The 16,881-nt window shown below is 31.7% G+C and overlaps 2 protein-coding genes across 2 annotated transcripts; both read right to left on the reverse strand.

Annotated features, from left to right (window-relative positions):
- Positions 1-4,577: 4,577 nt before the first annotated feature.
- LOC107925095 (probable terpene synthase 6) lies at positions 4,578-7,724 on the reverse strand. Its single transcript, XM_041079441.1, has 7 exons — positions 7,592-7,724; positions 6,919-7,192; positions 6,220-6,583; positions 5,696-5,914; positions 5,483-5,624; positions 5,151-5,399; positions 4,578-5,066 (listed from the first exon to the last, which is right to left on the reverse strand). Exons 1-7 carry the CDS (start codon positions 7,700-7,702, stop codon positions 4,776-4,778), a joined length of 1,650 nt encoding a protein of 549 aa, XP_040935375.1. The 5' UTR covers positions 7,703-7,724; the 3' UTR covers positions 4,578-4,775.
- Positions 7,725-12,105: 4,381 nt separating this feature from the next.
- On the reverse strand, positions 12,106-15,990 carry LOC107924911 (subtilisin-like protease SBT2.2). Its single transcript, XM_041079442.1, has 10 exons — positions 15,575-15,990; positions 15,212-15,365; positions 14,731-15,128; positions 14,451-14,546; positions 14,254-14,326; positions 13,897-14,179; positions 13,467-13,798; positions 13,113-13,383; positions 12,749-13,030; positions 12,106-12,666 (listed from the first exon to the last, which is right to left on the reverse strand). The coding sequence occupies exons 1-10, from the start codon at positions 15,763-15,765 to the stop codon at positions 12,257-12,259; spliced, it is 2,490 nt and encodes an 829-aa protein (XP_040935376.1). The 5' UTR covers positions 15,766-15,990; the 3' UTR covers positions 12,106-12,256.
- Between the last annotated feature and the right edge of the window lie 891 nt (positions 15,991-16,881).

The raw sequence follows: 16,881 nt of genomic DNA on the forward strand, positions 1-16,881 counted from the left end.
AAGTAGAAATTGAATAAAAATTGTATTAATTAGATATAAATTAGTAGTGAATTAACGAATATGAATTGTTTTAATTCCCGTAGCTAATGCTGTCTCGAGAAGTTTCGGCTAAGTAAGGAAATAGCAAAGTCGACAAGGAAAAGCTTGGAAAAGCTCGGAAAATACGGTTTATATTTCTATAATCCGAACTCAGTCATTATTTGTTATATTTATATACATATGACAATTGCTAGTGTTAGAATTATGATGTTTTACAATTGAAATGGATTGATTTTGGTATGTGATGAATTTATCAAATTTATATTGATTGAAATCATTTTGATTGAATTTATATTGATTGAAATTATAATATATATATGATCTATGTAAAAATTTGAATATTGAATGAATGTTATATTGAAAAATTATATTGATTGGAAATATGAGGGAATTGATATGAATACATGAGATTTGTGATAATTGAATATTTGATATTGAAAAGTGAATTGAGTTATATTGGATTATGAATTAATGTGAATAATTGAAATATATTTGTTGAATTGAATGAAAATGCATGAAATTGTGAAAATGTGTGAAAATATGTGATTATTAGAATGGTATATTGATGAAAGATTTATTAAATTGAGAAAGTGAATCAAATACCCTATTAATAGTATCGGACCAGATTGGATACAAATGGCATGCCATTGGGTTTGTGATGTGATGAGGAGATTTGTAGTTCGGCCGAGAAGATGTTTCTGTTATTATATACTTCGGTTTATCCGAAGAGGCATTTAATGCCTTATGGGTGTGTTTGAGAGGATATGATATACTGGTATGTTATGGAGGATTTATAATATTCCGAGTGTGTTTGGGTTGAATATTCGGGTGTGTTTGGGTTGGATATTCTGGTGTGTTTGGGTTGGATATTCTGGTGTGTTTGGGAGGAATCCACGTATCTATCAGAGTCCGAGTCTTGTTTAATAGGGGTAAATGAGTGAAAAGATAAGTCGAGTGAATTTGATTGATTGAGCTATTGGAATGAAATGAGAAATTGAATTGAGAATTGAAATTGAGATATGAGATTGAAAACATGAACCAAAAGGTTCATGAAATGAGTGAAGTTTAAATGGATGATGATTGATGTTAGAATGAATTAAAATGGTATATTGTTAAGAAGTAAAGTGTGAATACAACTGAATTGTGAATATATTGTATAGAATTTATATGGTAAGTAAATGAAAAGAATTGAACAAATATGTTATTGTGTTTTTTTTATGACTTGTATAGAATTTTTATGGTAAGTAAATGAATTTTATCTATAAAATAAATAAATGAATACTTATAATTGTTATTGTGATTTTAAGTTTAATTGTTATATTATTAAATGTTCGGATTATGAAAATACCACTGAGTATACCATACTCAGCGTACGGTTTGTTTCCGTGCGCAGGTTTAGTAAAGATAGAACGTTGAATCAGCATCCCAGTTCGATCCCGAATTCATTAAGGTAAAGTGTGTTAATTATTGGTAATGGCATGTACCTAGGATGTCTTATGTGTGTGTCATTTTGAAATTGTAAATGTAAGGATGAAATGATATTGTATGGATTTAGTGAATAATAGTGGTGAATGAATAAATATGGCCTTGGCAGTTTTGGGTTACTGCAGTAGTGTAACTTTTGAAATTCACCATAAATTTTGGAAATTGAATTAAGGGCTGAATAAAATATGAGATTAAAGCCTGATGAGTCTAGTTTCATATAGAGGAAATGGTGCATGCAATTGGATTTTATGTTATGAGATATTTAAATTGTTGTGAGACAGAGTCTGAATGACTTCGAGATCCTCTGTTCTGATTTTAGAAAATCATTAGAAATTATACAAAAATAATTATGAGTTTTAATTTATATAGTTAAAAACTTTATCGAGTCTATTTTCAAGAGGGATAGACAGGAACATCATCCGAGTCCTGAATTATGCGATAAATAATTTTTAGTGAAGAGAGGTCAGAACTGTTGGACAGCTAAATAGGGGAAACTTTTAGAAATAAACTGTACTAATTGGATAAACCAAAAATTCTGAAAATTTTATGGTAGAAAGGTATATGAGTCTAGTTTTAAGGAAAATTAACGGAACTTAATTTGGAGTTTCATAGCTCCAGATATAAATATTTTAGTGACTGTTTCTCAAGAAGACAGTTTTGACATGAACATAAGAAAGTAATGGAATTGTGTGTAATTATTCTGTAAACTCCGGTAATGCTCCATAACCCTCTTCCGGAATGGTTTAGGGTTAGGGGGTGTTACAGCCTCAGGTTTAGGGGGATAGTCTGACAAATAGACATCTACAGGAATTAGCCTATCGACCCCCCGAACAGTACTACAAAAATCAGTACTGAACATCCCCCTGTAATTGTACACGTGCCCATAGCAATAACTTATTTAGGTTCGGGCATTTGTTCATATAATCTCACAAAAAGAGGGTGCCATTTCATTGTTACTGTTCCAGCTGTTACAATTAGGACTGCTTGTCTAGGACTTAATCTTGGTACCAGTGCATAATGATCAAAGTTGAAACGTGAGCCTATTAATGAAGCAAATTCAATAAAGCAACATCTGATACCATAAAAAAGCAGTCATAAACTGGAGAGTCTTGACCAACTTGAAAGATCATTTAACGTAATTGAAATAATTTAATCTTGGGTTGTTCGATCAAGTAAGAGAAATTCGATGGAATTCATATTCAATGTTACTCTTACTTCTACTTTTTTCTTTCTTTTTATTATTTGAATATTCAGGAACTAAGACCATTCTAATGCTCCTTTTCTCCATGCATAAACTGAACCGACAATTAGAATAAGCACGAAAATGAAAGCTTCTATGAATTATATATGGATTTAAATATTTTTAACATATATATAATTTTTAATTTCTTTACAAATTATATATTATATATACATGAAAATATATCCCAATTACATCCATATAAATAAATATATATAATGTAAATATAAGTTTTAAATTTATTAATTAGGTTCAATAATTTAATTTAATAATTATAAAATTTAAATGTAATTATATAAAACTTAAAATGATTAAGATAAAAAAAATTAAAAGTTTATTTAAAATATCAATGTTTTGTACTAACTGGTAAAAGTCGATATTGACTGGAATGGGTCAAAATATACCAAAATTTTGACTAAAATAAAACATAAACTATTTGATACCGATTTATGACTGAAACGACATGGTATCAATTACCACGAGTGAAACCCCAATGGTAATCTCATTACAATTTGCAACAGTTGACAAAGGTAAAAACACCATGGAGGCAATTATATTAAGAGTCAAAATGCATTTTGTCTCATTTACTAAAAAATGAGAAAATTAATCTTTATACGTTAAATTAATGAGTAAATTGATCCTATTATCTATTTCTACTATTAAAAAATTGGTCCATGTACATCAACATGAAGTAAACATGACACATCATGTGTAACTGTTTGATTATTCTGTCAAGTACATCAATTTTTAATAATAAAAATGGATGAAATTTTAACAGAAAGAATCAGTTTGCTCTTTAATCTAATAGATAAGAGCAATTTATACAATTTTTAATAAAGAATAACAAAATGCAATCTAATTTCCTAATATAATAAGTATATAATATTTTTACCGTGGATAATGGTAACAGATAATACCTCCGAACATGACAGATATCTGGAAAGCCAGAAGCACAATAACTGCAGCAAGCAGAGTTGCTTAAGTGCCTCCAAACTCTTTTAATGAATAAATCATAAAAAATTAATGAATTAATTAACTAATTATATATAAAGGTTAATATACTAAATAAGCCCTCAAACTTTATCACTTTATATATAATCTTTTATACTTTTATTATATCCAAATAAGCACCTTAAACTTTATTTGGCACTCAAATAAGCTATTAGACTTTAATTTGTAGTGCACCCGAGTAACCCTCCGATCATATTTTTAAGCTATTAATAATTGTCCAATTAAAATCATTAGACCCAAATCGATCTTATACAAATTTAAGTTGAATATTTATAGTTTATTAAAGGCATAATGATAAATTTACTAGGTTAGCTTTCAGTAGGAAAATTGTCACTTGTTCTGTTGATATTTTACAAGGATGGGGATTTGATGTATAGCAATTTTGATTTGGGTTCTCGAGTTAATTTTGCTATTACTTCCTATATTATACGTGAGTTTTGAATTTAGTCCATGTGTTTTAATTTGGTCATTTTTAGTTCATCTACTTTTTGAATTTTGATATTTCAGTCCCAATTAAACAACGATTAAATTTATTAAGTTTTACTATTTTCAAAATTTTACGCGGTAAACATATTATCTCATGTGTTCATGTATAGTGTTATGTCAGTTTACTATTTCTACATGCTATTCACGAAAAAGTCAGTTAATAGATATAACAGTCAGTCATTTGAATTAAATTTTCAAAATTAGGAAAGTATAAGGATTAAGAATGATCAAATTAGAGAATATGGACAAAATCTATAATTTTACCATAAAACATGATTAATAGTAGAATTTTTTTATTTTTTATTTGCTAAAAGATAACAAATATAGAAAGACTTGGAGAAATCCAACAAAGACGACAAGATTACAAAACACCCATAGTAAATTAATGTAAATTAAAAATAATTCATTTAGAGTTGAGAGTAAACACAAAATACATAGAATTCCCACTAATGGCTCGGTGACTTCATCCCCATACAACCCACCTAATGGCAGCTCCTCTTCGTGGCGTGTGTTGTTAGAGGGGAATGGGTTGAATGAGCAATTTGGCGATGAGATCTTTCATGGATTTTTCGGGGCTTCCAAATCCATCGCCTTCCTTGTAAAAAACGTCCATTGAACGTGCAAAACTAAGAGCTCGTAGCGCGATTTTGTTTGAGACGGGCATTGGTTTCAGACAAGCTTCGTTCATGTCTTTCCAAGCAACCTCAATCATTTCACTGTAAGCTTCGACCGCTTCCTTTCTTGTAACACCATATTGTTTCATGTAACAACTGGTTCCACAAACCAGTCCTCTCTTTTCTTCATCCTTAATTTCACCATTAACACATTGCTCGATTAAAAAAAAGATTCATTGATTTATGTATCAAATAAAATAAATATATATATATACCTCATTAGTCGCTAAATCATCGTAGAGACGAGCAATTATGTTGAGGGCTTTATGAACTTTGTTATCAGTATTGATCAGCCATTGATATGCAGTTTCATCTGCTTCTTCCATTCCTATGAAAGCTTGACAGACTGAAACAATGGCAGCACTCGACTTCAATGCAGTTTCCATATACTCATCAAATGTTGACACATAACTTCTATGCGCCCAACTCGCCTCAACAAAATAGGCTTCTGCTAATTTCTTGAACTAATCACTCACCACCATCAAATTAAGATTATACATTGCTTAAAGAAGACATGAAAATATACAATTGATGAAACATAAATTACCTCATTTTTAGTGTAGAAAACTCCATAGGATCTCCCTTCCTTTCTCACCTTCTCTTCGGCTTCATCGTGAAACTTTAAAATAGTCTCATAAACAAGTTTAAAGTTATCTGTTGGAAGTTTATCCATAACACCGACATCAAATCTGAACACCCAACAGTTAATTTTAGTCATAATTCATAAGATATTAAGTACAGATTGATTAGGAAATCAAACCTTCGCATTGCTTCAGTGAAATGCTGGAGTTCTTCGTAAGTACCATAAGCGTCGTAGGTATCATCGATGATTCCAATAATAAATGTCAGTTTAGTTTGTATGTTGCGAGCACATGCGTAACGTGGTTCAAAATTAAATCCGGCCGCGTAGAAGAAAAACTCCACGATCCTATGTCTTACGTATGGAAGCTTTGATTCTAGATTTCCTTCTTTCCACCAACTGCATGCAAACCAATGAGAAACAACTATACTATTTATAAAATTTGAATCCAAATCTGTTTATTATTAGCATTAAATCCAATCATTATAATTTGAATCTAAATTAAAATTATTAAATCCAACAAGTATAAAAATCTTTTTTAAATAAAATTTTAAAAAATAAGGCGGATAGTGTATTCAAATATTCGAATGATAAATATCTAAAGATTAATATCTGTATATACTTCAAATCCCATTATTAAAATTTAAATGCATAAAATATATATCTCCTTGTTTATACCTAGATAACAAAAATGATTTTAGTACCTGCGAAGGTTGCTTACTTCCTGTTGAAGAATCATTTGGATCCTATTGAAATCATACTTAGCGAACTTAAGCAGTGTATCATTGCTTACTTCATCCTTTTCGTAAAAACATATATATTGCCTTGCTTCTAGTCTTGGAACCCCTCTATGGTAGGGACGGTAGAGGGCATTTTCAATATATTGGGCATAGTGTGGACTTGATCGGCTCGCCATTGACTTCAAGTGTGATGTTGTGAAAGAAAAGGCTTCATCAAGATTATGTTCACCATTTATTCTGAATTGAGCAGCTTCGTATAAACTTATCATCCCTTTCGTATCATTAACGTTAAACTTGCCGTTCTCATATTTGAACTTGTTAAAAGCATCTAACTCAAAAGAAGAGAAAAAAAATACAATATGTTAGTATTTCAGTTTCAATTGCATGTTAGGGCTTATTTTATTGTCCATATTTGATGTTCAGATTGCCCATTTCAACAATGTTATCTCCAAGATTTGAACATGTGTTCTCCACTTAAGTGTGCCAAGCACACCTACAAATGATTATGTGTTTGAATAGCAAGACATATTTTTTTAGAAATATCCAGAAAAACCCTAGATCCTTTTGGACAAGATTAATTTTGTTGAGACAACAAATCATTAATTATGATATTAGTTAAGATTAATATGATATATATATATATGCATGATATATTACACTTACGGGAAGGCATGTTATAACCATGAGATTTGAAAACTTGAAACATGACCGCAATTGTGTGCAAATCATAATCATTGTTATGAATGAGTTTGCTTAGTGTATCAAAACGGTGAGCTAATTGCTGCTCTACTTCGGTCTCAAAGTGGTAGGATACTCCTAAACGGCATAGGGAATAAATCAAAAAAATATTCCGTATTGGATCAGTTGTAGAAGCCATCAACATATCCTTCACCGTTTCTTTCAACACTTCAACTTGTCTTGAGCATGACTCAAGTTCCTACATATATTATCATTATATAAACAAATCGAAATTAGTATATATGTGTTGATATGTCTCAACTCCGCAGTTAAGAATTGTAAGAATTTATAAGTCGAGAAATATATCAAGAAGTTTGATATCGTCTTTAATCGCTGGAGTGGTACATGACTTCCTCAAGATCCTCTATCTGCTAGAGTTCTTGGGTTTAAGCATTGGGTCTATGAAACTAAATATCTCTCAGCAAAACCAAGACACATAAATAAAGTTATTTCATGAATTAATTTTCACAATTTAGCATTTATAGATTTACATATATACATGATAAGATTAAAAGACATCCATTAATAAGTTTATCAGTATGTATATATATTAACTGAAAAAGGCAAGTAAACTTGATGGACGTAATAATATATATACCGAGATATCAAAGGAAAGAGTGAGGAAACGATCACCCCATATGTCTGGAGGATAGTTGGCCAATGGACGATCCATAGGTGAGGAAACACTGCCTTGGACTTGGACTGCCATTTCTTTTGCTAATTACACAACAGAACTGAATGTGAAGTTGATGAGGGATAACTAGCTGATGAGGCTATTTATAGAAAGCTAAGAGTATCCTTTCTTGGAATGGAAAAGATTTTTGGAAATAGGAAACCGATGTGAATCATGTGATGCTTCCATTTTTATAATAATTAATTTGTTGATATCAATACGAAATTAACATCTATGATCATGTTGCGGAAGATCAAGTTGTTAAAATTATGTTATGGCTTAAGTTTAAACAATACGAGGCGTCTCTGGTATTGGCATAGGAGCCCAAGAGAGGGAAGGCAGTGCAAGTGTCAAAGCTGATTAGTTAATTAGTATTTGGTGATTATACTGGACATATAGCTGATAACTTTAGACTATTCGGTTTGATTCTTTTCCCTTTTTAATTATTGATGATTTACGAGACAAATTAATTATTATAAAAATGGAAGCATCACATGATTTACATTGACTTCCTATTTCCACAATATATTTTCCAGTCCAAGAAAGGATACTCCTAGGTTTGCGAGCCAATCGAAATTTGTAGAATGGTGGTGCGTTTAACCCGGTCATTAAAATAAAAGATACTAAACTATTCATGTATTTAAACACTGTATTGTTGTGATTGTTAAAGTGTTCACCGTTTTAATTGTAGTTTGAGTTTAAATCACATTATTTTAGAATTTTATCCTTCTTTTGTAATTCAAAAAAAAATTAAAATAAAACAATCAAAATTGCTTGCGATGTTTTTTAAGAAATGTGCCCATATTGTAGTAAATATGTAACTGTTTTCTATTTATTTGAACGATGAATAAATAAATAAAGTTAATTTCACATTTCACTATTATGTCTTTTATATTTTGCATGTATAGCGAAATTGTGATACGTAAATATTAGCTTATTGTCTAAAGTTCAAACTGAAGATAGTGGTATTGCAAAGAGTGTTTACATTACAAGAAAGACAACTTACTTCAGTATATAATCTAAATGAGTCTGTAATCTCGTAAAAGAATTAAAGTGAGCATTTGATTCAAATACTGTGAAGGATTATATCGTCTACAATTTCAATTAGGGAGATGACTGGTCTTGGCTATCGGAGTAGTTAATTCCACGAGTAGAGACATAGATGTATTCATTAGTAGAATGATACATTGGATTGGACTGAAGATAAATTATTTCTGAATCTGTTTGTGAATTAATTCACTTGTTATGTTTATGGTGTGATTTACCTAAATCCTGAATTAGTCGCTGACCATACGTATGCACTCATGTGCTTTGATATAAGTGGAGGCTTATGCTTTAAAGATGATCGAGCCCATAGCCGGTATGTTGGGTACATGACTTGTTTATGGCATGGCTTTAATAGCAACAGTGGAATTCATAGCTCAATTAAAGAGTTAATGATATTCTCTCACTGGTATCGTGTAAATTGATAAATAAGAAAAAGAATGTGAAAGAATTAATTGAATTTTCTTTTGTTACATTGATAATAATTTTTAATTTTCTAAACAGATTAAGAGATTATCATGTGTTCTACTAAATCTTAATTTTTAAATCCTCGACAAGAAATTTATATCACTAATAATCTGTTTTAGAGTCAAATCATTTATCAGATTAATTAAAAACTAAAATGATGCTAGCTAGAGTGAAAAATCATTTTTTTTACAAATATTAAATTATTTATATAGTTTTATTATTTATTATATTTTAAAATTTTGTATTTTATATTATTGACAATGGTATTTAGTTAATTTCTTAACACTAACTTCTTAAAAATATAAACAAAAAAGAGTTATGTGCTGAATAATTTTAACCATAAATAAAACAATTAATTGAAGCGGGCAGCTTTTTTTTTAAAGCTGAAAGTTTTGGTTATTAAGTTTGAAGAACAAATTAGTAGAATTTATAAATATGAAGGGTTATATTGATTAAATTATTTAGAATTAGGATCAAATTGATAGAATATATAAGTATTGAGAATTAAATATGTTATTATACTAGTTTTAAAAAAAAAGACTTTTCATTATCAATTTCAAAGTGGGTGACGCAAATAGGAACAAATTCAAATATTAATGTCTAAATTGAAAATTTTAAAGTTTAATGACCAAAACAAAAATAAAAACATAATTGGTGACTATTTATATAATTTTACCTTGAAAATTTATGATTATATGATTGGAATGAATACATTATTAACCCTCCCAAGTGCCGACATCTATTTTTGGAAACATTCCACGTCATAGTTTAGGGAACTTTTATGATTATACGACGGTTCCTTTTTTCCTTTTAGGAATAGTCGGGATTTGAATGTCGGCGTTATATTGGTGGGTATATATTCTTTTTTTCTTTTATATTAATATATGTTATTATTGACATGTTGTAAAATATTGAGATCTAATCTAATCTTTATAGATTTCGCAACATATTTTCTTATTAAATTTTGTTATAGTATTTATAACTATTTCGAATTTAGGGGACAACCCGACAAATAGACATTCATGGAAATTAGCTTATTGACCCCCCAACAATACTATAAGAATTAATTCTGAACCTCCCTCATGTAATTGTATAAGTATCCATACCAATTACATATTTAGGTTCGGATATTTGTTCATATAATTTCACTAAAGAGGTGCCCATTTTCATTGTTACTATTCCAACCGTTAAAATTAGGTCTGCCTGTGTAGGACTCGATCTTAGGTCCAGCCCATAACGATCAAAGTGGAAGCGTTAGCCTATTAATGAAGAAAATTCAATAAAGCAACAACTGGTACCATAAAGAAGCGGCTATAAACTGGAGAGTCTTGACCAATTTGAAATATCATTTAATGTAGTTAAAATAACTGAATTTTGGGTTGTTCAATCAAGTAATTGGGGCTGATTTTCTTATCGTATTAAGTGTTTGCAATCATTCCAAATATATCATATTTGAGTTGTGACATAACTAATTGTCGACGTGTCATAATGTTCTATTAATATTGAGACTAAAGCCTTTGTTGTATTGATAAAACTTGTCTTTTACCATCTACGATGAATGTTTGCTGTTTTTTCTTCTGAATTGTATGATTGCATTCATTGAATGAATTAATGAATTTAACTTTCAAATATATATATTATATAGATTAAATTTTGTTATTAACCCGGAAATTATGGATTTAGCAATTTTTAATTTTTATATTTTTTTGATTTTTAAAATTTCAATTCTACTCAAAATAATAGCAATTAAATTAATTACACAATTTTTAAACTGTTTATAAAATAAAATTCATATACAATATATACATAGTTTCATTTAATATATTTATATGATGTTTCGGATGAAGATGACCTTGATGATGTATATAATATATGGAATTAAAATGAAGGAAGTGATGGATGTTTGGGGGAAAGTTGGCCAATGGACGACCACTTTCTCGACGGTTACTGCTTAATAACGCAGCCTTTGCTGAGCTTTTACTGAGCAGTAGGCAAGAGCACCTCTTGGCCTTGTATAGGCGTAGGGGATTAAGCTTGGGAATGGTGGAGAGGGAGCCATAGAGAGGCAAAGGAGGGTGTTCGGGTGTTGCCAGAAACACTGCCTTGCAGTTGGATTGCCATTTCCATTAATTAATTATTGCAGTTAGATGACGGTTAACTAGCTGCATCAGTTAATTATTGCAGTTGGATGATGGTTAACTAGCTGATGAGTTAATGACTGTCCCTGCACTCGTACGTGAAACGTCAGGATAATTTGCGCGTGTATCTGATAAGTGTTATTTGATATGTTAGCGATGATCCGTTTAATTAATTTTTAATTTTGTAATTTTTTAACCTTTTCTGATACAATATTTAAAATAGAAAGATAAATATATTTTATCATGCTTGAATTTATATCTTTTTGTACTCGTAACAATATCAATATAAACTAAACTAATATAATTTGATAAGTCGGTATTGACTGAAACAAGTTAAACACACCAAAATTTTGACTGAAATAAAACATAAATTACTTGATACTGAAAGAACTAATTTACTCTTTAATTTAATAGATAAGAGCAATTTATAGGTGGCACCAAAAGAAAATTCCTTTTTGGGATTTTTAGGATGCTGCCGCTAGGGAAAGTGACGGCACTCGACTCTACTGTAAAAGTCAAGTCATTTCTATAATTAATTTTAAAGTTAAGTCATTTTCATAATTTTTTAAACTTAGAGGGTAAGATAACTAAAAGAGCCCATGAATTATTGAAGGAAAATTTAGTAATTTTGGATATAACACAATCATTTCAAAAAAATTCTAATTATTTGTAAATTATATGTGAATTTTAGTTTCATCATTTTAGGAGGGATTAAATTGCAAATTTTGGGTTTCTAGTCTTTTAAGTACAAAATCCACTATTTTGTTAGGCTTTATATAAAAATATAAATTGGCAAAATGAACAACTAGTAAATTATTTAATCAATTTTGATTACAAAATGATTTGCATTTACATGGTAATGAATGAAAAAAATTGGTTGAAAGCTAAGGCAACGAAAAAGCTGAAGAACAAAGCAAAAAGGCATACTGTAAAAAACTCACTAGTAAAGCTTTACAATGACTGATAATGGTATATCAAGGTTATGGCCACCGTTTCCGACAAGTCCGATCCTCCCAAAACTGGCGGTGGAATCATTTGTCATCGCATTAAAGGTTATATTTAAGACTTGCTTCTCCCCCATGGCAATGAAGAAATGAGATGGAGTGACGTTCATTGAAACCCCGAAAGGAGCAGTCCAATCAACCCTGTACGTTTCATTGCCCGCAATGTTTATCAATGATCTTCCAACGGTTTGATATCGGTTCAGTCTAGCAATGGTGATCGATGGCAAGTTTAAGTCAGCAGCGGTGACTGTCGAGTTATAGAGCTGACAGTTTTGACCGGTGTAGTTAAAAACAATGGGGATTGAACCGTTGATGCCACAAAGAAAGGACATATAATCTTCATAGGCTGCAACAAGTAAGTACATAATGTGATTAGAATGAGACGTAGGATGGGTTATAATAAGTTCGATTTTCTCGAATTGGCTTACTTGATTCAAAGATTAGACCCGGATCGAGAGCCGATGATGCATTTACGAAGCCGTTCCCCATATCAAATGGTGTAGCTGGAGATTGGTTTAGATCAGGGTTCATATAAGCGCGTTGAGCCATTATCGGACTGCCATTTTTGTCGTAAAGTGAAGCCGTTGTAGAAAGTGCTGAAGCAATGGCTGCTGGACTGAAATGAGGAAACTTTTGTTTTATCAATGCAGCTAGCCCCGCAATATGAGGAGCCGCCATGCTCGTCCCGGACATCATCGCAAAGCTTTCACCTAAGATATCGAGTTAATTGTTTAACGATGTAGCTGATATCAAATTGTAATCAAGTTATCGCTCATGTTGTTTAACTATTACCTTGGAATTCAACTGATTCCATTCCGAGAGTACTCCAAGCAGCCCATATTGAATTCCCAGGAGCAACCAAGTTCGGTTTCATTATGTCCGCGTTGTCTAGAAAACCGTCCTCAGGATCTGGTCCTCGGGCAGAATAATACATGACCTTCGGAGCCGAGACACTATAGTTTGCTTCCAGTCCACCTGAAATGCTCGCGACTGCCCCGAATCTAACAATTTTCTTTGTGAAACCATCTCTCTCCAAAGAAGAATTGTAATATTGGAGTAAAATCTGTTCATCATTGATATTAAAAACAAAGAGCAGGTAATTTGCATATGCCGTCAAAAAAAAAAAAAGAACAAGCAGAATCAAACCTTGGAATCGTTTGTAGAAGGAATTATGATGCCAGGCATGTTCAATGGTGTTGGATTAAGCTGAAAACCAATTACGAAAGGATCCATACAGAACACAACACCAGCTGCACTGAGGTTTTTTGCAGTTTGTAAGGCCTGCTTGACCGTAGAGAGTCCGAGCACGAACCGGATTGAATAGCTACAGATTAACAAGTTTCCTTGGATAAGTTCCCGATCAAAATTACCGGGGTCTTGGCATTCACCGACATACATATCATTGGCAAGTGTTGTTTCATTGCTTAGAGCATGAACTGCAGAAATCAATGTGTACATTTCATTTGAACATGTACCCGCTGTTGAAAAAAAAAACCGAGTGAATGACAACAATCAATTATATGACACTCAATCAAATCTGAGCTCACATAATCTCATACGAATTAAGGAGACTTACGGGCAAGTCCAACTCCAGGGATAGTTAAATTGTTTCCAAGGACGATAGAGTTAGAATATACTCTGTCATGAGAGGCAGCACCAACAGTGAAGATCCATGGACTGAAAGAAGACATACTCTTAGGTGACGGTCCGGTATTTCCGGCAGCTTGGACAACAAAAATACCAGACTTCACAGCTGATAGCAATGCCATGTCAATGGGATTGAAAAAGGTTGCGATACCGGGTGGACGTCTATTGGGAGTTATCGATAAGCTTATTATATCGACCCCGTCTTGAGCTGCCTGCAATATGTATGATGAACAAGTCATGTGACATAAACTTATTTGCCGAAATTGAAACCGAAACTAAGGCATACCTGGTCTATAGCAGCAACTACATCTGCAGCAAATCCACCGAAACTCTTATATAAAGCTTTGTAAACAGCAATACTGGAAAAAGTAGGCACATCGTTAGTATGATCAAATAGAAATGAGTACATGTTCGAGAAACAGGTGGGTTCGATTGACAAAATTAAACTAGACTCAAACTTGAAAGATTTCTCATGAAACTTACTGTGAACGAGGAGCCATCCCACTAGCATTTCCGAAGTAGTGTCCAGCCACCATCACTGGAATCCCATGGTTTCCTGCTGCAACCGAAGCCGTGTGCCTGCATTAATATTATATTCATCGACAAACATTAGAAGGTCCAACCAAGACTGATAATGTCAAGTCACCTCGTAAGCAAGTTTCAGGAATTTATTGCAGATCGTTCAACATAAGCCCATCCCAATGTTAAGTGTCTATCTAAGATCTCAACAATGATCAATAAAAACCAGTTAATATTCACTTACGTGCCATGGCCATCACCGTCTAACGGTGAAGCATAGTCCTGAGATGAATTGAATACTCCCCTGGTTATAGCAGATGCTGCAAAATGGCGTGCTCCGACAAGCTTCCTATTGCATGATCCGGAAGGAAAGTCTCGAGTAACCTCACAAATGCCGGAAAAATGGTCTGGAACAGGGTACGTATGGTCTGATACATCATCGGCAAAGCTAGAATGAGTTGGATCTATACCGGTATCAATAAACCCGATTACAATACCCTCTCCGGCCGTTTCATATCCGCCAACCCGGGGCCATACACCCTTTGGTAGACCTAAGAACTGCGGAGTATATGTGGTTGCAGTTCTAACAGGAAAATCCAACACAACATTAGCAACTTCTTGTCTCCTCGAAAGCATGTCCGCCTTATAAATAAAAGAATACAACTAATTAAGAACAGTGTTCCAAAATGATGGATAATTATGAAGAACATTGAATGATAATATACCTGTTGAGGAGTAATAAGCACTGAAAAGCCATTAATCAAGTAACGGTAACTATATAACTTCCTATATTTCTCCCCCTTCAAAGCTTTCTTTAACAAAGAATCATGAACTCGAGATATATAAGAACTAGACCTTTGATGTGATCTTGAATCGTTCCTAAATATAGAGAAATTATTAGGCAATCTCTAAAAACTACATCTTCAAACAACTGAATAAGGCAACAATGAACACAATAATCAAAATTTAGCAAAGCAATTACTAATTGTTGGATATTTATGAATGTCCAAGTGCTCCCATTTTCCAGAGAAACAAACAACCTATTAAAATACAGAGATGTAGCAGGTAAGGGTAAAAAAAGTTCATGCCTTGGCTTGTAAAGCTTGTTTAATCTCACTGAAGTAGAGTCATTGTTGAACCCTTGATAGCTATGAGATAAAGGAGCTTGCTTAAGAGTGACAATGTATACATCTGAATCTGAGTTCTCTTGACTCAAAGTGTTTAAAACCAACCCAAAACAAAATGGCAGCACTAAGTAAACCCAATAAAGGTTCCCCATTTTTTTAAATTCCAGATTTAAACTGAGATCAGTAACACAATAAGAGTGAAGGAAAAAGGATACCCTTTACTGAGGTAGAAGAAGAAGAAGAAGCAAAGCCATTAATTAAGAAATAGTATAGTCTTAATGGAAAATGAAACAGCCATTGTCATTGAGAAAGACAAAGTAAGACTTGGGTTTTTTGGCACGCTTTTTTGAGCTTTTGAGGCTTTGATTAAAGAAAGAGAGAGAGTGAGAGTTGAATTTATAAATAAGAGATTGAAATTGGTGGAATTGGATTGATCCTATGGAAATGAATTGACTGCAACTTTTTCGGGCTGCCGTGCTTTGCTTTTTGGCGTAATGATTTTTTGGCCCTTCAACTTTACAATAAGTCATTTTAACTCTCTATTAATTTTTTATCTCTTTTAATCCTTGAATTTGTATTTTTTTATCAAATAACCTCAAAAAAAGATGGAAATTTTATTAAAAATAATAAGTGAGTTTCGATTTAATAATTTTTTTTGAAGTATTACGTTGATGATTGGATTATAATTTTAAATAAAAAAGTTACATGACTAAATTTTAAATTTTATGAAACTACAAGGATTGATAGAAAATTTTAACCCATATATAAGAACGTTTGTTTTTTTTTTTTTTTCTTGTTGTTGTTTTTCTCCATTTTCCGACAGTTGCATATTGCAATGCTTGTGTCTTTTTGACTTCCACTGTTTTTTTTTATAGCACTTTTGTTAAACATTTTTAAAGTTAAAAAGTTGTTTTTAAAACATATTATTATTGGAGTTGTTAAAATCAAGTTAATTTTTTTAAAATATATTTTAAGAGATATGTGTTATTGTATTGTTTTTTAATTTTAATAATTTAGAAATTAGAATTTTAATTATTTTATATAAAAAATATATGAATACCAAATTTTAAAAAATATTATTAGTCTAAAAAAATGTAATATTTATATAAATATATGGTACATTGTTCATTAATCACTTTTTGAGATATTTATATGATGATTAGGGTTTTCAGGTATCAAATTAAACCTAATTTTTTCTACCACTAAAAACCTACTCATTATATATATACACACACTTTTGGGCCTCACTCCTGCTAGTTTATGATGTG

This window comes from Gossypium hirsutum, chromosome A10 (genome assembly GCF_007990345.1).
Source record: "Gossypium hirsutum isolate 1008001.06 chromosome A10, Gossypium_hirsutum_v2.1, whole genome shotgun sequence".
Classification (NCBI taxonomy): Eukaryota; Viridiplantae; Streptophyta; class Magnoliopsida; order Malvales; family Malvaceae; genus Gossypium; species Gossypium hirsutum.

Coding starts and splice junctions, on each gene's coding strand:
- LOC107925095 (XM_041079441.1), bottom strand. CDS start 7,702: ATGGCAGTCCAAGTCCAAGGCAGTGTTTCCTCACCTATGGATCGTCCA. Junction 7,193..7,591: donor CTCTTTCCTTTGATATCTCG/GTATATATATTA, acceptor TAATATATGTAG/GAACTTGAGTCATGCTCAAG. Junction 5,400..5,482: donor TTTTCTACACTAAAAATGAG/GTAATTTATGTT, acceptor GTGAGTGATTAG/TTCAAGAAATTAGCAGAAGC.
- LOC107924911 (XM_041079442.1), bottom strand. CDS start 15,765: ATGGGGAACCTTTATTGGGTTTACTTAGTGCTGCCATTTTGTTTTGGG. Junction 14,547..14,730: donor GACGGTGATGGCCATGGCAC/GTAAGTGAATAT, acceptor ATATTAATGCAG/GCACACGGCTTCGGTTGCAG. Junction 14,180..14,253: donor TAGTTGCTGCTATAGACCAG/GTATGCCTTAGT, acceptor TACATATTGCAG/GCAGCTCAAGACGGGGTCGA.